This window comes from Plectropomus leopardus, chromosome 9 (genome assembly GCF_008729295.1).
Source record: "Plectropomus leopardus isolate mb chromosome 9, YSFRI_Pleo_2.0, whole genome shotgun sequence".
Lineage (NCBI taxonomy): Eukaryota > Metazoa > Chordata > Actinopteri > Perciformes > Serranidae > Plectropomus > Plectropomus leopardus.
The window spans coordinates 16,335,249-16,358,972 of NC_056471.1; the positions used below are offsets into that span (position 1 = coordinate 16,335,249).

A 23,724-nucleotide genomic window follows, 5' to 3' on the forward strand; every position below is an offset into this window, starting at 1 on the left:
CAGCCTGTGTGTGTGTGCGTGAGCTTGCAAAGCAGTGTGGGAGGCCGTCAGTGGGTCAAAAATCAGGGACAGACGGGGCTTTGCCAGTCAGTTGGGTTGTGCGAAAGTATGTGTGCATGGGCGTATGTGTTTATGCAGACATACACTTAGTATGTTTATGTGTGTGTGTGTGTGTGTATGTGTCTGTGTTTGTGTTAGAGTAAGCTGAAACTGCTGTGCTTTAGTCGTGCTCTCTTGCCTGAAGACAAACGAGTATAAATAACCAGAGAAAGCAGAGCAGAGCCGGGCTGGATGAAACCCAGAATAACTGTAACCCCTCACATCCTGGCGAGCTCAGCTGAACACTGTTGAGTCAGCCATGTTGAATAACCATATGTGTCATTTTGTGAGTGAGTGTGTGTGTGTGCCTAAGTTGGTGTGTATAACTCCCTTTATCTGAACTGAAAGTGCAAGCCCACGTGTGCAGCTGATTTATGCAAGCACTCACTCTTTTCATTGTGTGTGTGTGTGTGTGTGTGTGTCTGTGGGTGTGTGTCTGTGGGTGTGTGTGGGTGTGTGTAGGGAGTCCTGCAGATGGTATACTGTACCCAGGGGACCAGGTGCTGCAGATTAATGATACAGTGCTAGAGGATTTGAGCGCAGAGCAGGTGGAAAACGTCTTAAGGTGAGAGAGTAACTGCAGAGATATCTATCTATCTATCTATCTATCTATCTATCTATCTATCTATCTATCTATCTATCTGTCTATCTGTCTATCTATCTATCTATCTATCTATCTATCTATCTATCTATCTATCTGTCTGTCTGTCTATCCATGCACAATATTGGATTTTTTGCCACTATTCTCTTAATTCCTTGCCTAATTTTAGTGATCATCAAGTCTCTTCCGTAGTGGCATTAACATCATATTATGCATACTATCATCATGATGGCCCACCAGCAGATGGAGACTTAAAGCCAATATCGTCCGATACAGATGACATTCCGATATTATCATGCATCCCTATTCTATTCTATTCTATTCTATTCTATTCTATTCTATTCTATTCTATTCTATTCTATTCTATTTTTCTGGATGATGAGAAGCCAGTTCAGTTACTGTGACCAGTATCATGCTACCAGTGTGTCTGGTCCATCCAGTGACTAAATGCATTGTCATAGTTGTTTGCTGGAATGCATTCCTGAGAGTTTGTGTTGATGATAAATGCATGAGTGTGTGTGTGTTTTTGTGTGTGTGTGTTTGTGTGTGTGCGTGCATGCGTGCGTGTGTGCGCATGTGTGTGTGAGAAAGGCTTAACAAGTTAAGGGCAAAGGTCAGAGGAGAAAGTGCTTGCTTGACAGCTGGACAGAAGATAATGATCTCTCTTGTGTGCATGTGCGTGTGTCCATGTGTGTATTTGTGTGTGTGTGTGTGTGTGTGTGTGTGTGTGTGTGTGTGTGTGTTTATTATTTCTCCACCCAGGGACTTGGAGGATTGTATCAATGTGACTATCCTGCGGCACATGACAGTGAGTACAAAGAAGGAATTGATGACCTCCTGTTAACACATTCACGAAGAGTCACCACACCATCCGTCATTAAAACATAATCTCTGTGTGTTTCCAAGCATGTGACTGTGAACCCTTGTCTCCTGACACATTTCTTTTAGATCGTGATTTACAAATATAAATTTGTGCATGTCGACCACTTAATCATGGCTTAGTGTCTCAACATTTGTTTCAGAAGTAATTGTCCTTGCACTTGTTTGAGCTCGACAACTGTGTGATTCTTTTGGTTCAGCCCTTGCATAATAGTGAGGGTGCATGTCTTTGCGTTGCAGAATCCCAAGTCATCCATCATGTCGGCAGAGAAGAGAGCTCGTCTGAGGAGTAATCCAGTTAAAGTGCGCTTTGCAGAGGAGGTGGTGGTCAACGGGCACACTCAGGTAGGGAAACACAGGAGGAAGGCTGTTGTGATGAATGGCCCTCATCTCATCATCAACGTTTTTGGACTTATTTTCTGTCGAGCTCCCCTTCTCTATTTTATCTTCCCTCATTTGATATCGATTCCTGTCTTATCACAGTGATATCTTTCTCTTCTCTCCACCAGGGAAACTCTCTTCTCTTCCTGCCCAATGTCCTAAAAGTCTACCTAGAGAATGGGCAGACCAAGGCCTTCAAGTTTGACAACAGCACCACTGTCAAGGTGTGGACTAAAAAGATATTTACGATAACGATATTAAAACTAAGACGAAAGAGGTCATTTTACCAACAGTTAAGGATGTTTGCACTAGGTGGAAACTGAAAATGGAAGTTCAAAAACCTTAAAAGGCCATAACTGCCACACTACTGGGTCGCATTTGATGAATCTCTAATGTCAAATGGGTAATTGGATGATGCATCTCATTACTGGTCGCCCCAAGAGGTGGCAGCATCATTCTTAGGCAGCTGACATATTTGTCAATAGCAGTGCACTCTGTGAAAGCCAATGAGAGGAAACTTTCTAAATGTTTGTTTATGTGACAAAACAGAAACAAAGTTGAACTAAAAGAGCACTCGGAGAGCGCATACCTCCACCAAGGCCAAATGCCCTACCTTGCATTGGTTCTCTTTGTTAGCAACTTTTTTATTGTTTAATATAGGTAATAAACAACAACATACTGTACACACACAAATACACAACAGTTTCTGCCCACCCCTGGCAGCAACCCAATCCACGTTACAATTGGCCTATGTAGATCAAACTTGAGAAGAAAATAAAACATTTATGAGGGTAATAAAAAAAAGAAGAAAAAATATACTAGATGATGATAAAAATAATAATAAGAATAATAAATCTTCATAAAAAAGAATAATCATAATAATAATAATTGTCATGATCCTGGGTTTTTGTTTATATTCTGTTATAGTGTGTTCTTCTTCGTCTTTTTTTATTGTTTTTCCTGGTTCATTTGTGTTTTTGTCTCCAGTTATATTTTGTAGATTCACTTTGCATGTGTCATGTCTGGTTTTACTTTTTGTTTTGTTTTCCTGATTGGTTTCACCTCTCCCTCACTACTTTTACAGTCCACTCAACTATTCTCACTTTCCCTTGTGTTTTTTTCTGTGTCCTTATTTCCTGCTGCCTTTGTCTGTTTCCCCTCTGTGTTCTGTCACACCTGTCTTGATTGTCCTTCCCTAATCACGGAGTCTTCCCTGCACACCTGTTCAGTTTTAGTCTTGTGTTCTCCAGCCTCGTGTTCCCTGCAACACCTTTGTTGTTAAAAAATCCTCGTGTTTCTCGCCTTTTGCCGGTGCCCCCGCCTACTCCACCTGTGCCTCGTTCCTCTGATTACTTCCCAGTGTATATATGCCTGTCCTGTGTCTCTCCCCTTGTCCTTTTGTCAGTTCTTCTGTGATTGTCAACTCTGAGTTCTTCCTTTTGCTCCTCATGTGCTCCTGATTGGTTTCAGTTTAGTTTTTGATTCGCGTTTCTTTTGTTCTATGAGTTTTGGTTACCTGCTAGTTTTTTGGTGGTTTATCAGCATTAAAAGCTTGCTTTTTGTTTGTACCACCTATATGCTTTTTTGTCTTGCATTTGGGTCCTCATCCTAAATTATTCATGACAGAACGAAAATGCACAAAGACAGGAAGTAAAACCAGACATGAGACGAGGAGTGAATCTACAAAATAAAACAGGGCAGAGAAACATGATTGAATACATAAAAAAAAAGGAAAAACATAACAGAAAACCCAAAGTCAACACTGTAACACAATATAAACAAAAATACGGAAACATGACTAATAATAATAACCATCATCATCATTATAATGAATAATATAATTTTAACAATAATAACTGTTTGGCGTTATGCATTCTTGCCACTGACTTTTCCATATATGTTATATCCATTAAAGATTGAAGCCACCATATCTCACAATGTTAACGAAAGTGAAAATAGTTTATGTATCCGCCCTGTGATTTGGATCTGCTTTAAAATTGAATGCGTTCTTACTTTCTTACTTTCCCTAATCCTGTTTACAAACAGACAAACAAACCAAGCTGAAAACATAACCTGCTTGGCATAGGTAAAAAGCAGAATATACCTATCTTACTGTAACAGTAGCAAAAAGTAATTTTAAGATGAGAAAAAGGGTAGAAATATATATAAGATGGATAGATAAATTGTTTTATGTGCTGCCTACAATATTGTCCTCAAAAGATTCAATCGTTTGCCCCTCAGTTTCTCATAGCACTATGAGACCAAACAGTGGATCTACTTGTAAAAGGTTTCCTAGGAACAAGTGGGTGTATTTTGTAATTAAGCACACCACAAGTTATGCTGTGATTGCCTCAAGCGTGTTAGAGTGTGGGTAGGCTGTAGCTTCTGTGGCTGTTGCTAATGGTGGAGTAATATAGAAATAATTAATTATATTGCTTCTGGAGGAGGAAGTTATGAAACTTTTAAAGGTGAAGAGAAGAGTGCGCTGTGATTCATGGCCACAGAGCACTTGTTTGTGAGGAGAGGAGAACTGGAGAGTAGATATCTTAAGTTCAGGCACTTGCACATTGAGAGGTGTCCTGTGTGCAATCATCATAACAAGACAGAAGGTAGATAACTGGGTCAGTAACTCACCCGCAGTAAGTCCATGTTTGTTGTCGTCTTCATGAGCACATTATTGTTACAGTTTATATTCCCAGCCAAAGAGAAACTGAGAGGGAGAAGATCAGATTTGACCATCTGCCATCAGCAGACAGGGATGAAACATGTTTGTCTAAGGGGGTCTGAACTGTTGGTTTTTCACCATTCCAGGACATTGTGCTGACTCTGAAGGATAAACTGTCCATCCGGGCCATCGAGTACTTTGCCCTGGTGCTAGAGCAACAGTACAGCATCACCAAACTGCTGCTGCTGCACGAAGACGAGCTCATACAGAAGGTGAAGGAAACCGGGCATACACAAATCCACAAGCAAACATATTGTACTTGGGGATGATGATTCATATTAGGTGTAATTCACTTTGATGTAACTTTCAAGCATAACAGAAGAGCTACAGACAAAAGGGTAGTACCTAGCTAAGAATGTATGCAGTGCATTTTATTTTTTCGAGCTTATGTTCATATTTTTACCTTTATATTTTTTCCACCAGGTGGTGCAGAAGAAAGACTCCCATGACTACAGGTGTCTGTTCAGGGTGTGTTTCATCCCCAGAGACCCCATGGACCTGCTGCAGGATGACCCCTCTACCTTTGAGTACCTCTTTCTACAGGTCAGAGAAGCTGATTCTCTTATCTACAAAACGATTTTCTGTCTGTCTCCCTCTCCATCTCCCTCTCTCTCTGTGTGTTAGAGGCTTTGAAGTCTGACTCACCGATGAAGACTGTGGCTATAAACCTGCCACTAGCTGTCTGATTAAGGCCGGCATCTCCCTCCCTTCTGCTGTCGGCATATCACAGTTTCCAAATCCCCTTCTCTACGGGAAAAGACAATAACCTCAGAGCTAACAGCCTAAACACTGAAAGTATCAAGTTTTGACAAAGATTTGGCTCGTGCAATAAGGCATGCCTTCTTCGTTCTTTCAGTAAAATGTTTTAAAGATCTACAATGAATAAAACAACATGTAAACTCACCTCAGAAAAGCCCAGACTCCACCTCACTGGACCTTTGTGTCTGATGTTGATCTATTTTCTGATACGGCCAGTCGGAGTTTACTTGTTGACTTGCTGAAGTCTTTGTGGTGTGTTCATGTGCAAATTTTTGGTGGAGGCACAGGCAACTTGAGGCAATGCAATGGGCAGCCTTCATTGCTACTAGCTCTGTGATGTTAGTTTAGTGTGTCTTGGCCTTTAAGGCACCTCTATCAAATTATTTTTGTCTTTTTTATCAGTGAAAGTTGAATCTTCTCTTGAGGATCCATTTTAATAACAGTACTCGCCTCCTCTCGTTGCAGCTGTTCCACCAAAACAAGCTACCCCACGAAACGATTTTCCCAGGGCACTATCACTGCATCCTGGACTTAGCACTACCCAAGACAACTGTGATTAATTTAAAGAAATGCAAACAAGCCAGAGAATTTTCCCCATATAGCAGAATGATAATGTTATCCTCCAGAATTTTCTATGGCGCTAACACAACGCTGTGGAGATAGGTCTGGCTACACGAGACGAGAAAATTTATGGCATTCAACTTCAATCAGGAGACCTCTCTCTCATTACTTACACATGGAAACAAAGTATAAATGTTCATACAGTTAAAAAAGGGTTAGTGGTGCCAAATGAAGCTGTGTTCTTTAACCTGCTCAAAAAAACCCTACAAAATTAATTAAAAAATCAAAATTAAGAAGATGTTTAGCATTAAGCCACAGTGGCTCTTTCCTACATTAGTTCAGAACTTTTCTAATCTCTTATAATAAGATGCATTACTGTGGCCTTGTATCACCTTGTAAACATTTTGTTGAGTTAACAAAGAACTCCTGCATACAGTTGGATACGTACTTAATCATATTTCAACACGGATGAAAAGCCTCAAAGCCACAGTTTGTCTTTGCATATTTGTGTTGCACAGTACAGCATTGGGAGTGCCACTTATGTCATGTTGATTTATTGTTCTTAGAGGAGTCTTTGGCTCCTGCTGCGTTTGTTTTTGCTGTATGAGTGGCACTTTGGGTGTCCCAGTGTTGGTTTTTCTTAAGAAGACGCTCACAAGTGTTGTGTTTTGCAATGTCTCACTTGAAGTGTATGCTGGTGTATTAAACAAGCAAATATAAAAAATGTGATGCTTTTCAGTTGCACAACAGTATGTTAACTGTAATGTTCATGGGTATTTGTAATGCCTGTCTGCATTATGTGCATTATGTTGTGTCTGTGTGTGTTTCCAGAGTGTTGGGGACGTGCTGCAGGAGCGTTTTGCAGTAGAGATGAAGTGTAACACTGCCCTCCGCCTGGCTGCCCTGCACATGCACGAGAGACTAGATAGTTGTGGACAAACCAGGGCCTCTATCAAGAATATTATGTGAGTCATATCTGTTTGTGTGACTTTGTGTGTGCATGCCATTTTAGTGTCACGCTGGTGGGACACTATAGCCTTGACTCCAGTACTCCTCATTATAAGTTTGGTGCAATTATGGCGATCTAAGAGCTTGAGCTTGCTCTACTGCTGTAATCATTGTGATTTGTGTGGGATAAGGGTGCATGCTAAACACCTAATCTATTAATGTGATTGGAACATGTTTTTGTATTTGTGTGTGTGTGTGTGTGTACAAGGGTGTGGTTTTGTTCTAATTCCTGTGTGTGAAGCAAAGGTCTCTTATTGCCCTCTTTCTGTCTTTCGCTGATCTAAATGCAAAAAACAAACTTGAACACAAATCCCTCTCCCAAAAGACCACCTTACTGACGCACTGGTCATAGATTAATATGATTAGATACGTCATTGCAGTCGTAAATACTCTGTATTGCAGACGCAGGGTTTTTTCCACCTCAGATTAAATTGATGATTTAGTCATAGTTGCATTCCAGTTAAAATATTACTGTTTAGTAACATCTAGTGGCAGCTTTGGGGAAAGTGAAAGAAACATCATCAGCAGATATTCCTATTCCACAATTCTAAATGTGCTTTTTGGAATTTTTTCATTAGTGAAGTCTGTTTTTGGTTATAATGTAAAAAAAAAAGTCAAGCTAAGTGTAAGGTAGGTTTACTGATCTCAGACATAACATCTGGGATTTAATGTTTATGACGATTTATATGCATGGCATTATGTTACCAAATTTGACAGGAGGGCAGCTATGTTCCCGTGGTCTTCAGTTCCCAAGTTCAGTATACTGTTTACATGCACACACTAACCTCACGACTGTGTTGGGGTCAAATTTGACCCATTTCAAGTTGAAATGTTTAAGATTGAGATGTTTAATATTTAAGAAATAAACTAACCCAACCCTAAACCACTTTAATAAACTTAATAAACTAAACTTTAATAAACCTGGTACTGTAGTTCAATTTCACTTCCAATTTCCAATTTCATTCCTGTGTGTGTGTGTGTGTGTGTGTGTGTGTGTGTGTGTGTGTGTGTGTGTGTGTGGTGATGGCAGGAGGGAATTTGGCATGGACAGCTTCATCTCTCCCACACTGCTGAGCAACATGAGGGAGAAGGACCTGAGGAAAGCCATCAGCTACCACCTCAAAAAGATCCAGTCCCTGCTAGAGCCACGCCAGAAGGTAGATACAGACTGATGGATGAGTGGACGGAGGCATTGAGAGACGTAAAGAGATGATAGTGGCAGTATAGTAGAGGCTTTAGGCCACTTTTTAGCTGACACTTGCAGTGACTTGCTGCTGTAATCCACTGGAGGTTTAAAGTGGTGGTAACGTGACAGGTTGAGAGGAAGCTAGATGGTGGGTGGGAGGATAATTAAACAAAAAGAAGAGGTGGTCTGCTTAGGTTATGTTTCTAGGAAAATAAGTGGAACATATTTTTCTGTGGAGAGAATTGTTTTGGTCAGTGAGCCAGTCATCAGATACACCCTGGTTTTCTTTCACTCTGTCTCCTCGCTGTCTGCCTCATTGTTTTTCCTCTCTCTTCTTCTTGGACTGCTGTTGTGTTTTAGGTCATCGCTGCAACTCAGGCTCGGTTGGCCTACCTCACACAACTGGGAGAGCTCATTTCATATGGGGGACGGTCCTACACAGCTACAATGATGGTAAGGGTTAGGAGCCCGAATTTACCCGGTGGGTCTGTTTATGAATGGATATAACACGTAATAACTTGATTAGAATTCAGGGTCTGTATTACACGTTTTCATTCAAAATGGTTCAACAAATCTAGCTGAAGGGAACCTAGATGTTATCTTGCCAACTCCAGGGATATGTAACATTTGTATGTTACATATGTAGCAATGTGTTGAAACTTCATGCTTCAATTTTTAATTTTAAGTCCTGACAACACTCTGGTTAGGTTTAGACACAAAAACTACTTGGTCGGGGTTAGAAAAACATCATGTTTTGGCTCAAAATGCCTGGTTTGGATGGATAAAAACACTGTAGGCTATATCCATGCACTGCTCATACACATACATATGAAAAGCAATGCACCAGAATTCTTACATAACCCTTGTAATCATGAGGCAATAATTTGTATGTAACCCACATTTTCAGGAAGGCTGCAATCACATGATTGCACTGACGGGATGAGAAAAGGAATTAGTATAAACAGCGAAACTCTGCAAAAGGAGGCGGTTGGTGTGGTGGATGGGTCAAACAAACACAGGACTTTACCTCGTGAGACCGGTGTTTGTGTCCCATTTGAAACCAAGTTAATTTTGAGTTATTTAAAGGTACTTAGTCTTCATTTTTCCTCCTACTTAAACCAATCTACATAACTTGCCTAAACCAAACCTACCTAACTTTGTGTTAAGTACGCAACATGGCAGCGCCATTTGTGGGGCAATGTGTTAGATATCATACTAACTGTTGGATAAGGATAAATTGAATACGGCCTGACTCTTGTTAAAAAAGACCCACTTTTGTTGGTCTTGAACAGTGAACAGCTGCTTGGCAGCTGTCTTACCGAGGTGTCATGTCATTCACCATCCCGTCTTTTTCTTTATGAGAAACTCGGCTCATATACTGTACACGTAGTCTGAACTTCATCATGTGTATAACATGTAAAAACATAACGTGCCTGTGATTTAAAGAAATGTACAATGTCAGAATTTTATTTTGAAGCCTGGGATGTATCTGTCATCTCAAAGCACATTTGCACGTCTTCTTCCTCCTCTCTTCTGCTCATTTTCTTTCATTTTTCAACCTTTACTCGCTCTCATCCACACTCAGCTTCAGGACAGGGAGGTGCCGGTCAGCCTGCTCGTGGGAGCGAAGTATGGGATGAGTCAGGTCATCAACCACAAGCTCAATGTGATCTCTACACTAGTGGAGTTCAGCAGCATCAGCCGAGTGGAGCTGCTCTCTGAGTCGGACAAAGTCAGCCTACTGCGCATCTCACTGCACGACATGAAGGTAGGGAAGACATCGAGGTTCTCGACTCTATTATTCATAAACATCTAGGCACTCGTTAACTGACACAGATACAAAAAAAATGGATATTCACTCACCACACCATATTCACGCCAAAGCTCACGCTAGAGTGAATGTAGGTCAAGCATTTCTCCTCCAGTACACAAACAGTATGCAGCCTGAGGGGGTGTGTGGTAGCTAAATAAAGCTAATTCTCTGGACTCAAAGGTGACTCTCTGTCCCTCTTTCTCCCTCTCCATCGCCTTTTCTCCCTTACCCTTTGGCTTTAATCACTTTACCTTATCGTCTGCAATGCCCTCCCCCTTGCAGCCATTTGCCTTACTGATGGACTCTCTGGCAGCCAAAGACTTAGGGTGTCTGTTGGGAGGCTACTGCAAACTCCTTGTGGATCCCAGTGTCAATGTCTTCCGTCTGGGGCGCCCAAAAGTGAGGGTGCACCGGATACCTGCTGAAGAAGGTGTGTGTGGGAAGTTCGCCGTAATAGAGGGCGTGTGCTATGAATCCCTATCAAGTGAGCAAAAACTGTTTCACTTAAAATTATAGCTTTCTGGCTTTGGCCATTTGATAGATATTTCACATATGTCACCATCCAGTACGGGTACGGTTAAAAAGCAAGTCAAATAATATCATATTCTAAAGCATATCCTGCTCTACTAGTTTACTTACATATTGGTTTGCTTGTTTGTTGTTTGTCGTGTTTCTAGGTTATGTGTCTCGCTGCTGTAGTGACTCAGATGACTCAACAGATGAGGATGACCCAATGGATTCTCAGAATTACAAACGGCCAGACCCAGCAAGTCAGGACTGGGAGGAAAGGAGAAGAGAGGAGGAAGAGAAGAGGAGAGAGGAGGAAAGGAAGGAGAGAGAGGAGCACAAAGGCAAACAGGAAGTTAAGATAATAGTGACAACAGAAGGTACGGAAAATGAGGGTGATGAAGAACGAGGAGCAACAGGAAGTGGTCTGCGTAAATTTAGTGTCATGGATGAAGAAATGAACCTGGAGACCACCTGGTACCACACTGACCCGCGGGTCACCAGCAGCTTCTCCAGTTTGTCCAGTGGCTCCTTGAGTGCTGCCCTGGAGGAGAGCTGTGCCGCCGCCAAAGCCCCATCTCGTCTGAATGCACTCCATGGACCAAGCACAAGCGAGGATCTACCAAGCCTGGACGTTCACCACCCCTACCTCCTGGAGCCAAAACGCCATCAAGGGCCCCTGCGACCCACCAACCTCAATTACCGTGGCAATGATAACTCTTGCCTCTGCTTTGCTGAACTCTCCAAGGCTGATTTCCTGCCCAGCCCGCCTGAGGCTACTAGTGATGATGACAATGATGATGACGAGGAGGAAGAGCGCGAAATGGAGGGACTCAGACGCATTTCTAAGATCCCGAGTTCAAGAGATTTGAGAATGATTGACAGCATACCCTTTCAAAGATCTCCCATTAAAAAAAAGAAAAAAATCCCTCCCAAAGTCCCAGTAAGGACGAGTTCAATTCCTGCCGACAAAGCCAGAAAGGCTGAACAGCGCCTTTCCAAGGAGGAAGAGAGTCTGTTCCTGACACCTTCACCCAATCCGAAACCAGCTCTTTTGGTCAAAGAAACTGCCTCAGAGTCTGAAGATGAGTTTTTTGATGCTCAGGAGAGATTTACTCCTCCCGTTCCCGACCTTTCAGGTTTGTTACAGCATGTCTGTTGTGACTTTGCATAGTAAAAAGACAATTTGTCACATTTTTGCGAGGGTCCTTTGTTCGGTGTTATGTTTTTGTTTTTTATGTGATGGCAACATGAGACAACACTGAAATATTAATATGATTAACCCTTTTAAACCTAAGCAAATTGGTTTGATTTCTTTCAAAAATCATGGTGAGATGGCAATGAGCAATGAGCAATTAATGAAAAGTTACGAGAAAATCAACTAAAAAAAAGCAACAAAAAAGTAAAAAAACAAAAACAAGCAAGGAAATGACCAGAGAAAAATAGCAGAAATTAAAAATATATATATATATGTATAATTTTTAGTTACATGATTTTACATTACAATCATAATGATTAAAAAGAATGTTTAGTTAGTTTTTGATAATTTTCCAATAATTCTCACCTTCCCTTTTGAAAACAAAGTTTCAGGTAATTTTCATTGTCAACTTTTACTAATTTCTTGCAAGTTATAGAGCATTTCCTGCCAACTTGGTCATTGCCTTTTCCCCATGTTTTTGAAAGAAATCAAACCAATTTGGTCAGGTTTCAAAGGGTTACATATACAATTATAATGATTACAAATTTTCCCTAGTTTTTGATACATTTCAAATAATTCTCCCCCATTTTCAGGTCATTTTCATTGTCAACTTTTACATGTGGTTTTGAAAGAAATCAAACCAATGTGCTGAAGTTTCAACTGGTTATATTGCTTGTGTGAGGTGTCTGAATGCAGCACAAGAAAAGTTATGTCAAACCAGGTTTTAAAGGGTTAAAAGAGATGGGGAAAAGACTTGTGTATAAATCCACTGACATCTTTTTTTTTCTGCCTGTTCCTTTTGATTTGTCTCTCTTACAGACGCTGAGCTGGCTGACCGGCGGAATGCTAATCGGCTGAGTGGAAGCTGGAACGGTCCTCCAGCCGTCTCGGGGAAAGAGCCATCATCCCCCCTTGCCAATAAAGCCAAATCCTCTAACATCAAGAGGGAAGTGGAGACACTTAAAGGCCCCACAGCTCAACCTCCCAACAAGCAGCCCAGTCCACCAAAGCCTTCTCAGAAACCTGAAGTTAAGGTCAAACCGCCATTGGCACCTAAGCCCCAGCTGCCTCCCAAACCTCAGATCATTCCTCCCAAATCCCCCCAGCATGGGAGGTCATACGCCCACTGCAATGGGGACGCCTCTGGACGTCTGTCCTCTGAACTCCTGGAAATGGAGCCGGACACCATGGAGTTCAAATCTGTCACATCTGGGTCAGGTGGACTGCCTCTGTCGTCCCCCCTGATCACAGCCGTACGTTACAGCAAGCAACCACTCCCTGTTACAACGCCACAAAAAGAGGAAAAGACTAAAAGGCAAGAAAACAGCCCGAAAAAGAAGAAAGATCTTACGCATGAGAATCTTGCAAATGTCGTTTCCAATGATAAAGCACGCCTTCCTGATGAAAAGGAAGCTCCTAAAGTTGAGGGGAAAAGCAATGAGACTGTCCCACCCTCGAAAAAGCCACCAAACCTTCCTGCTATACCTCGCTCTAATTCAGGTTCAAAGCTAGCCATTCCCCCTCCAGTGCCCCCCAAACCCACTTCTCCCAGCAACTTCCACCCCTTGTCCCTACCTGCTAGCTCTCCTGTCTCCCCAACTGATCCGAGCAAAGGGATCTTCAAGGATGGCGTCACTCCGCCAAATGGAATCCATCCTTGGAGCAGTCGCAATGGCAGCGTCAGGAGGGTCTCTCTGAGTCATGAAAGCCTGTCACCCAAAAACACAGACGCCCCTCTCACCCTTACAACCTCCCTCACTTCAACCACCTCCAAAGGCGTTGTGGGCCTTGAAAACAGAGAGCCTGGAAGGTCTGGATCTGGATCAGACTTGAGGACCAGCTCCTCCAGCCTGGGAGGCAGACTGCCAGCTTCGGCCCTGAGAGGAAAGATCCAGGCTCTGCCTTGGTACATGACCCGTTCTCAGGAGATTTTGGGAACTCTTGATTACCCCTCTACTAACTCCATCAATGGAGACACATCTGGATTTGGCTCTGGCTTGTCTGTCGCCAGTGGTTTATCAGACTTGAATAAGACCCCGGTCAAGGAGAAAGAGACTGTGACCTCAAAATCCGACAGGAAAGGGGACATTTTAGAGGATGGAGCGGAGGTTGTCATAGCCACCATCAAAGAGGCACAGGAAGTGACATCACACATGAAAAAGGCCAATGGAACAAACGGCTCCCACCCTAATCTGACTTTTAAAGAGAACAGTGCTCACAGTGGCAGCGTCTCATCAGAGCAGCCTCAGTCACGACCACATTCAGCCGTGGGGTTGGGAGGCGTCTCTAACATGCAAATCGGAGGTGACTCACCCACCTCGTCACTCGCTGACACCACTCCTCCACAGCAGCACCGGGAGGCTTGTGGCTGCCGCACTGTTTACGCCAACTGTTTCAGCGGAGACACTGAGGATGGTATAAGCTTTGACGAGGAGCTCACCATTTACGAGTTCTCCCGCCGCACACGCCCCAAACCTGCCCGACCCGCACCTGTGTCTTCTCCTACAACACCTTCTCCAAAGCCTAATATTCTGTCACTGCTGAGAGACAACCCTCGCCCGCTCTCTACTTTCTCCACTGCCTCCTCTGAGCTCAGTCCGCTAGTCTCACGTCCGGTTTCTCCCACAAACTCCTTTGGTGGTCCTCTTCGTTCACTCACCAACAAGAATTATGGTGGGCTGAAGGGAGGTTTTACCTCTCTACGTCAAGATATAGACCAACTCCTGCTGGTATTAGAGAGGGGGGCGCTTGAGCAGTCACAACAAACATCATGTCAAGACTTAAAGCAGGATATCACAGGCCTAAAAGTAGGGCCTGACCTAAACCACAACGGAAATGGAGTCAGTACGACCCCGGCACCAAACACAAATTGTATTGGGACAAGCACCGTCGCCATGACAGAGGCAGAGAGGAGTCTTCTCCAGGCAGAGGCTCGACGATTGGCATCTGGGTGTCAGCGGGCCACACGTGTCGGCTGGGCTCCTGATGAAGCTCTACGCTCATTATCTAACAGCTTCAGTGCCCTGGTTCAGTTGTCAGCCGCCTGCCTGCGAACAAACCCCTGCCCCGGTTGTGACATCTGCCATAACGCAAGTCTGGTCCACGGGGATGAGGACGATGAAGACCAGGAGGCCATGGACAAGCTAAAGGAGATCGTGGGTCTGTACCGAGAGTTTGTTGTAGCTGTTGAGACAGCTGGAACTGGCGGCGGGGTGGGGGGTAAGAGCGTGTCCGGACAGGGTCAGGGGGAGAGCGATGGGGTGAGGCTACTTGCCAAACGATGCACTGTCCTCATCTCGTCCGTATTCGCACTCACACAACTCTTCAGGACACACACATCAGACGCCGCGGACACGCCTGGCCGTGTACCTCTCAAATTTTGACCTGTGAACTTCTACCTACTAACAACCTGCTGATTCTCGAGGAAACGGCACAGAGCGATCTGGTGTGTAACCCCTGTGTTCTTGTACAGTAAGTGCCATGCACACCACAGCACACAAACTCTGACCCACATCACATGTACCCACATGGAAAACACATAAACAAAACCCGAAACGAAGAGAGGACACTTCAGTGCTTGGCCTCTCCTTGGACGCATATGGACTATGCATTTGTACATATGAATTTTATAATTATCTTATAATTCTCTTATTTTATGATACAATATGTGTATGTATGTAAGGATGGATTACCCATGTATGTATTTATGTATTTATTTTTACAATATTTGCACCATGGTCTGTGATGTGCAGGTCTCTGGTGGAAAAAAAAAAAACTATGGATGTCACTGGAATTTTTATTTTTCCTTCTCTTTGAGACAGTATTATGTTATCTATTGCTGCTTTAAAGGTTTCTCCACTCCACAAGGTGTAATCTGTAAATTGTCATTTTTCAAGTTTAGTATAACGGTACGTTTTACTGATAAAATACAGACTTTATCACACTTGCAAAAATACAGTTATTAACTGATTTGTTTTATATGTGCACCTTTATAAGGATTTAGTTTTTCAAAATTACAGTCACATATAAATGCGATTATAAAACGGTACCATTACAAAGCAGGGAGAGCACTTTTGACTGTTACAGATTGCACCTTTTTATGAGACACATACCCTTGTGTAAAAGGTTTTTTCTACACTTTCCCTGGTCCTGACTGACTCTGAGTGAATGCCTCTTGGAAATACTCCCATTACCCAACCGTATGCAGTATTATAACATTAATCTAGTTTTCATCCAAAGGACGTTACATATATATTTTCCGGGAATGTGTGGATGAGGCCCAGAAGCAAAACAGGGGGACCTTATTTATGTAGTAGAAAAAAAAGTTTTTGACCAGGCACAAGAGTGACTGTTAAACTATGTCCAGATGTAGCAAAGATCCAAAGTCTTAAAACACTGAGCCACAACTGTTCCCCACTACGGTTTCCTGTTTGGGCGCACCACCTTATCAATAACATACTGACTGACAGATGGACTGACTGCTGTATGCTGGGGTCAGAACTGTAGATATACATTTATATCTTTGTGTCCTGTTCTGTCTCTACCTTAGTTTATGCCTATGCAAACATAAACTCCTCACCCGCCCCACAAACTGTATCCTTGTTTTTTTGTGCTAACATTGAAAACAAAAGCAGCTGCATTATGTTTGTCTGAATATAATGGGTGCTTTTCTTTGTTTGGAATGTTGGCTTTTTGTCTTGTTTCGGGGGAAAAACTTACTGCATTGTGGATTGCAACATTGTGCAAAGTTGCATGGCATTTGTCAATATAAAGACTCCTGTCTATACTGATGTCTGTGAATTGTCAGTTAAACGATTACATTGCTCGATCAGTTTGCTGATGTACAGTGTTCACTAAATAGCTCGTCCATAACACATGATGTCAACTCATTTGATGAGCCATCCGATCTGGAGAATTTACTTGAGCCACATATGACAACGTGAGGGTATACAAATATGATAAGGATTAGCCGAAATAAAGACCGCGTAATTGTGTTAAAGACAGCTGGTGAGGAGATAGGCATAAAATCTTCCAAATAGATGACTGACATTTTGTCGAGGTGGCTATGCTTGAAAAAAATAAGAAGGCAGGTCTTTTGTGCTTCCATTTGCCATGGAGGTAATGTCCAGTAGCAGTGTACATTCACAACATCAAGACATCCTGTACGTCTCAGGAGCATCTCTAGTTGTTCATCAAGCAGGCCCAAAGCGTGAAGAGTGCCTGTCACCCACTTGTTTTGTTTCTGTATGGTAAAACCGCATCATTTCATTTTCAAAGAGGACATTGTGTTTCTACACGAGCAGTCACTTTTCCGTATCCACGTACAATGAAGTCGATGTACCAAGAAATATTGTTTGGGAATAAATTACACATTGACCTTAACAATGTCGAACGTCTGGGTTTTGTCTGTAGAACGGTTATCGACTAATTTCATGTAACAGCTCCCAGTTCATACAACAGGGTTCCCACAGTCATGGAAAACCTGGAAAAGTCATGGAATTTTCCCTTGTTTTTCAGGCCCTGGACAGTCATGGAATTAGTAAAATCCATTAAAGTTTTGGATTGTTGTGTGTAACAAAATTAGTTGCTACAGTAATACTATTTTGAGTATTACTATCGCAATTGATTTTTTTGGTGACTAGTTTTCATTTACTTTCTCGTTTTTTTTATAAGGACAACACACAAACAACATTTCTGTAAACGTGCCAGTGTTCACCAGCTGGATCATTTTCAGCTGTAGTCCTTTGGCAAGATGTTTGCTAAAAAGTGGTCAGTTTTTGATGCAACATAGCTCTAATAAGTGCCAAAACATTTTGTGACCATCGTGTACATTTCTTCATTCCCCCTCTACGTTTTGTCTGTCCCTTCATGTATGCCAGCTAGCACGAATTATGTCTGAATAGAGTTTGAATCTGCTGTGTTGAAACAAGAGAGAAAATATGTTATTACAGTGAAATATAACGTGTCCAGTCATGAATCCCAAAGTTTCAATACCTGTGCTATGCCCTACTAATACTTCAAAATTAAACAGCATTTCTGAGATGGAGCGATGTTTGTTTTATACATTGTGAGTGGTCATGGAAATTGTATTGTGGGTCTTTAAGAAGTCATGGAAAGATTTTGACTTTTTTTCCCATTAAAATGCGTGGGAACCCTGATATAAGCCCCTTCTTTAAATATTAAGTCTACAAATCAGGTCAGAAGACCTAACACTGAACCCTATGCTGAATATTTCAGCGAGAGAATGAACGGCAGTATAAATAGCCTATTTGTACCATCCCTGTACTACTAATACTGTTAATGAGGATTACTGTGGGATTTCCTTCCCAACATTGAGTTTTACTTCCACGAATGCGCTGTTTATCTATGCATGCAGCACCGGGGCCTCCTCTCGCTTTTGGTACTGGGAATGTCTCTAAATTATTCACAGAGAGCCAGCTGACTTAAAGAGCAGCATTTCCACTCCTGTTATTAAAATACGTTCTTAAATAATGAATTTTGAATGTATGAATTCAGGATTTTATCCAAGATGATAGTCATTCAGACATTTGTTGTGGGTGAAAGGAAACAGCAAGAGAGCGGAAAGGCTTTGTAACTACGCTAGCTCAACCCGCCCTGATCCAAAGTCCCCATGTCAGATTGCCCTTAATCTGATCATTATCTGCTGTCTGACTTCTTGACACTGTAATCTAGAAAGTCGCACACGTTAAATAAAAAATAAAAAAACAGAGTGTAGAGCTATTTCTACAATCAAATATGTAGCAGAAATAACAAACGGAGATGTAAACTTGAGTGTTTGCTCCATTCTTCATCATGATCCAGTGTTACGACAGTCAGTTTGACAACAATACATCATTGTAACGATGACGCCATTTGTGTGATTGATGATACGGAAGGATTACGCTGCATTATTAGTCACAGGGACGACAAGCACTGTGGCCATAGGACACAAAGAAGCAACTCAGTGTCATAATATGTTGGTGCTGCTATTACAAAAGTAAAAGACTTGTCATTATAAAACATGAAATTTATCCCCATCAACACCCACATAACAGACTTAATCAACTGTCGACATTTTTAATGAATTGATTTTAAGCATTTGATTGCAAATATTAATTTGACATTTTTCCATAATGATTTGGTGACTTGTGCTTCAGGAAAAGTGGCGATTATAAACAGCATTTTTAATATAAGCGAGGGTCAGTTTAAAAAACTGTATCAAATCAAAGTCTTTGTTTTGGGGAGGGAAACGTGACAAAAAAAAATCTAAAAAGATACTCAGGAAACAGCACACTGTGGACAGTCAAAATGAAAAAGAACTGGAGAAATAGGCCAAGTGATCCATTTACATGGCAGCTTGAGCTTTTTGTGCCACTGAACATTACCCTCTGCCCCTGTCTTCTCTCAGCACCATTACTGCTCAGTCTCTCTCTCTGGGTCCAAGCAGCATGCCTTTCCTCTTCGGGCTGTCGTACCCAGCCAGAGCTGCTGCATGTTGAGTGTCTACTCAAGCTCGAAATCTGAGCCCATTATGTCAACAGATGTTACAGACAGAGAGGAGAGCAGGCGTGAGAGAAAATATAAAAACAGTGAGTCGAGGGACGGAAATACATTTATAAAACAACATCAGTTCACAAAAAGAAAACAACCACTGAGGAGCACTTTTTATAGTCAAACAGTAGCCCAAAAAAAATACACAATAATGCATAGTCAAATAAATATCAAATGTCATTTTTTCTGAAACTGCAAAAGTATTTTGTTAAAAACAGATATTGTAAAGAAAGGGGCAAAAAAAATTCCCGTGGGATTATTTGTTGCAACAAATTAAACATTACTCTCCTTTCCAATGAATTATAAAAAAACAAGTCAAGATCTGGGTGCAACTGCGTATTTTACTGACATCAATGGGCACTTCTCAAAACTCAAATAACACATGCCAGTAGCACTTCATAAAACAAACCAAGACAGTGTTTGACAAAACATTTTAGTTCCCAAAGAACAAGTTATGTGTGAGAGGACAAACTGTTTAAAATTGCCTGTGTGTGTATTTCCAGGAAAAGATATATCACAGATGTCATTTCAACAATTTGTCAAGTATTGGCCTCCTGATCTCATACACATACAGGCCGAATAGCTAGAGACGGAGCATAAAGAGCAATAAAACACTCAATTCATTACACTCTCCTTGACAATAAATGTTGGGAAATTTTAATGGTCAAAAGTACAAAAGTGTTTCACTGAAGTGGCAGAAAACAGCCTCACAGAGGAAATGCTCTTGGTCAAACAAACAGACTGATGTCGTCTACAAAACACCACAGCACACAGCACGTACGAAGAATTCAGCCACTTGAAACTGTGTGGGGGAAAAAAAAGCGCTGGAGTTCAGTTTGCTCCACAACATTTCTGCACAGAGAGCAAACAAGGGCGTTTCGATTGGACCCTGGCACGTGTTTTGTATAGGCTAAAGCGTGTGTCTTGTTTTTAATACTTTGACAACAGTTAATAGTCAGTGCATGTGGCAGGTGGGTTATCTCACACTGACTGTTGGCCCCTGTCAGAAGTGCAACTTCACTGCTGTCTTTCAGTTATGGAAACTCCCCCGAAATTACAACTGGACAGCGAGTACATTGACTTTGTGATTTCCTTTTTTTCCTCAACAAACTGCTTCCATCACTCCATACAGCTTTTTCCCTTTAAAGGCTTTTTCTTCCTCTCTAGATCTCTATTCTGTCACTTTCCGTCCCCTCTTACATCAGCTTCAGCAGCAGCTCGTAGGTGGCATTGATGATCCCCCAGGAGAGGAGTGACCGGTGGTAGTTGAGGTGGGCTCCTCTGAAGAGCATGGCCAGGCTGCCACCCCTCTCTCTCCACACTGTTAGCAGCACCTTCCTACAGGGCTGGAAGGCTCCACCGACCTGAGACTGAGCCCGCGACTTGACCACATTTAATGGATAGAACATTATGCCAAGGGCTGCCCCCAACAAACCTCCACACACAAAATCAATAACCATATGACCTGCACGGCTACTGGCTTCTGGGAGCTGCTCCTTAATGGGCCCTCGGAGCCCGAAGAAGAGCACATTGCTAGGGCCATTACGGAGAAGTATGGGCACCAGACCACGGTAGCACTCTCTGACACCGTACTCAGTCAGAAGTGTCCGGAAGGTGTGGACTGTGTTGTTGAAGCGCCCGTGGTGCCGATGGTCTTGTAGGAGAGTCTGCACGCGCTCAAATGGCGTCAGAATGGCTTCTGTGGTTCCTGCCAATGCTGCGGCAAAGCTTCGGGTGAGCAGCTCCGGCATGCCACCGGCCCGGTCTAGTAAAACTCTAGAGAAGTCCTCATACAGGCCGAACATGATGGCCACTGTGGTGCTCTTCTGGAGCAGCGGGGGCAGCAGGCCCCGGTAAAGATTCCTCAGCCCGTCCCTCTGGAGCTGCCGCACCGCCTCAGTGGCCAGCACGCCGTGCAGCTGCTGGCGGAACAGCACCTTCTGGATGGGGAAAGTCACCATGATGTTGGTAAAGGCTGCGATGGAGCCGCAGACATAGTGCTTCCTTTGAGCGCCCAACCTGCCACTCAGAGCTCCAGCAGGCAGCAGGGAGTGGCCTCCTTTAGCCAGGGCAGCCTGAGGCTGAGGTGTCCGGGCCGACTCGGAGTCCATGGTGCTTACAGCCATGGGAGACCCAGTGCTCCACAGCGTGTTCCTCTAGTATCACATCAGCAGCGCACTCTTTTGTAAATTACGTATACCCTGTGAAAGAGAGAGGAAATATCAGAACTTATTAAATATCAAATATAGAAATAAATCCTGCAGTCTATAAAACATCAACACGGCGCAACTTCTTTTGTGTATATGACAACACTAGTCCTGATGCAACACACACACACACACACACACACACACACACATATATATAATCTCTATAATATGGGATACATTGTTTGGGGTCCAGATTATAAAGTCCGTACATGCTCCCGCTACATGCTGCCTTAAACAGATTGGACTGTTAAACCTCAGCCACCTGCCGTCAACTTGTACAGCCCGGCTGCACCAACTGGCCACTGATAACAGTTATTATACAACTCAACAATGTGATAAGTCATAGGGCAGGACTACGAACAGCGGAGGACACTCGATCTGTTCATTTAATGTTCATTTTAAAGCACTACATATTCATCTTTGTCATTAAAAGTTTAATGTAGTTTATATGAGAAGCTAGGGGCAAACCCTACAGCAGCAAGAGCAAATATGCTCAGATGAAAGCAAGACTGCAAACTAAAATATAGACTAACAGTCTTCACACCAAGGCAAGTTGTCTTGGAGTTGTCTAAATATACACCAAGGAGGCAACAGTGGTGGCAAAGCATTGAGGTCATTACAGGTCACAGTATGCCGACCAAAATACCATTTTAGAAATCATGACAACCAGTTTTAGGTCAACATGACAAGCCACACGACCACATGGCTGCTGACCTCTGAGAGCCTGTTATGCAATTTTTTGGACTTTTGAGGCGTTGCTTTTGTTCCATGTTGAGAGACTCTGTATGTCTGCATACATGCGTGCATTACTATTAGTGCTTCAATTCTATATGTTGTTGCTGTACTGCTGTTTAGTGCTGTCGTTCTTCTGTTTCTTGTTATTTTTCATGGCTTGCGTTCTGTCTTGGGAGTTCCTGTTTGATGCTATAAAAAAAGTTTTGCTGTCTTTTTAGTGCCATGCTGCTGTTGTTATGTGAATTTTATCATTTTATACTGATCTCTAAACTATTGTATGTTATTCTCTTTGACCTTTATCCTTTACTGCTGCAAAACTTGAATTTCCCCTCTGGGGATCAATAAAGGATAATCTTATCTTATCTTATTTTACAGGGTTTAAAAGATCTTACCAAAAGACTACCGTTGACAGTTAGCCTGATGGCTAACACTGGCACACTTACAGAAAAAATATTAAAAAATAATAAAAATAAATCAATAAATATTTATGTCGTCCTTATAAAATAAATGAAAGTGCAATAAAATACCTATTGTAATGTATTCTTTAAACCAGGCAAAAACATTTATACTATTATGATATCCCAAACACAAGACGATACCTATTCATGTTCATATAGTTTTGATGCTGGAGGAAGCAAATATTTTCAGATTTTGCATAATGTTAAAAAACAAACTCATAATAGAGATTTGACCTAAATCAATTGATTTGACTGAGAGAACAGCAACCCTATTACTATTACGTAATCCCATATTGTTCCCCTTACTAAATCTTCCGCGAACACGCCCTCAGCTTCCTGTGAACCATTGTCGTGTCATGCTTGTCCTAACATGCACCCTGTCAGTGGGCTGTGGCGGACATAACGACCTAAAATCCCTTTATAACAAGCACACGAAGCAGCATTAGTAACAGAATTAAAAAGTGGCTAAAAAATCAGCAAATCATCGGTGGGCTAGCGGGCTTAGCCACACAGCTAGACGCCCTACTGTCGAGCTAATAAACTAGCTATGATTAGCTCGGCAGTGACAGGGCCTCCTCGGTTTGTGTTAATAACAGTCAATCATGTTCATGTTTAGAGTAAAGAAAGGACACGAGAGCAAATGGCTGCAACGCTACACCAAAATACATGTCAGCTTAGCATGCTAAGTGCTAGCACCATCAGAGTCAAAACGGACAAGGGTTGATTGATGATTGGTTAGAGACTTCGTTGACAACATCTGAATGTCAAAAAGCGTCTCACAGTTATTTGGACGAGCAACCGCAGGGCTCGTAAATTAGTCTTTACCTGCCGTTTACGCCGGACGCTGTCCTGACAGGTGGAGTGCACTTTTCTGCAGGGTAAATGGGCCACAACTGTAGGTCGTGTCTGCAGCCCCAGCAGCAGCAGGTGACCGCAGCGACGCATCATTAGCGCATGCGCACTACTGCAGATCTCAGAGTATGTGGATGGGGCAACGACCGTAAACAGGAAAAAAAAAAACATTCTGTTTCTATGGCAACAACTGATTCCGAG

The 23,724-nt window shown here is 42.4% G+C and overlaps 2 protein-coding genes across 4 annotated transcripts in view; one reads left to right on the plus strand and one right to left on the minus strand.

Annotated features, from left to right (window-relative positions):
* The window catches only part of frmpd1b (FERM and PDZ domain containing 1b), a 38,122-nt gene extending 21,023 nt beyond the window's left edge, over positions 1-17,099 (plus strand). For 2 of the 3 annotated variants that reach the window (XM_042493059.1, XM_042493058.1), the window contains 13 exons: positions 562-664; positions 1,463-1,508; positions 1,820-1,924; positions 2,089-2,184; positions 4,772-4,897; positions 5,109-5,228; positions 6,837-6,970; positions 8,044-8,170; positions 8,560-8,652; positions 9,785-9,967; positions 10,295-10,496; positions 10,690-11,658; positions 12,537-17,099. In XM_042493059.1, coding sequence (XP_042348993.1) covers positions 562-664; positions 1,463-1,508; positions 1,820-1,924; positions 2,089-2,184; positions 4,772-4,897; positions 5,109-5,228; positions 6,837-6,970; positions 8,044-8,170; positions 8,560-8,652; positions 9,785-9,967; positions 10,295-10,496; positions 10,690-11,658; positions 12,537-15,100 — 4,868 coding nt within the window. In that variant the 3' untranslated portion in view covers positions 15,101-17,099. The remainder of the gene's footprint in view (positions 1-561; positions 665-1,462; positions 1,509-1,819; positions 1,925-2,088; positions 2,185-4,771; positions 4,898-5,108; positions 5,229-6,836; positions 6,971-8,043; positions 8,171-8,559; positions 8,653-9,784; positions 9,968-10,294; positions 10,497-10,689; positions 11,659-12,536) is intronic. The other variant, XM_042493060.1, reaches the window with a different exon arrangement.
* Positions 17,100-19,589: 2,490 nt separating this feature from the next.
* slc25a51b (solute carrier family 25 member 51b) lies at positions 19,590-23,602 on the minus strand. The gene is made up of 2 exons (XM_042493112.1): positions 23,497-23,602; positions 19,590-21,469 (listed from the first exon to the last, which is right to left on the minus strand). The coding sequence occupies exon 2, from the start codon at positions 21,392-21,394 to the stop codon at positions 20,465-20,467; it is 930 nt and encodes a 309-aa protein (XP_042349046.1). The 5' UTR covers positions 21,395-21,469; positions 23,497-23,602; the 3' UTR covers positions 19,590-20,464.
* Positions 23,603-23,724: the final 122 nt, after the last annotated feature.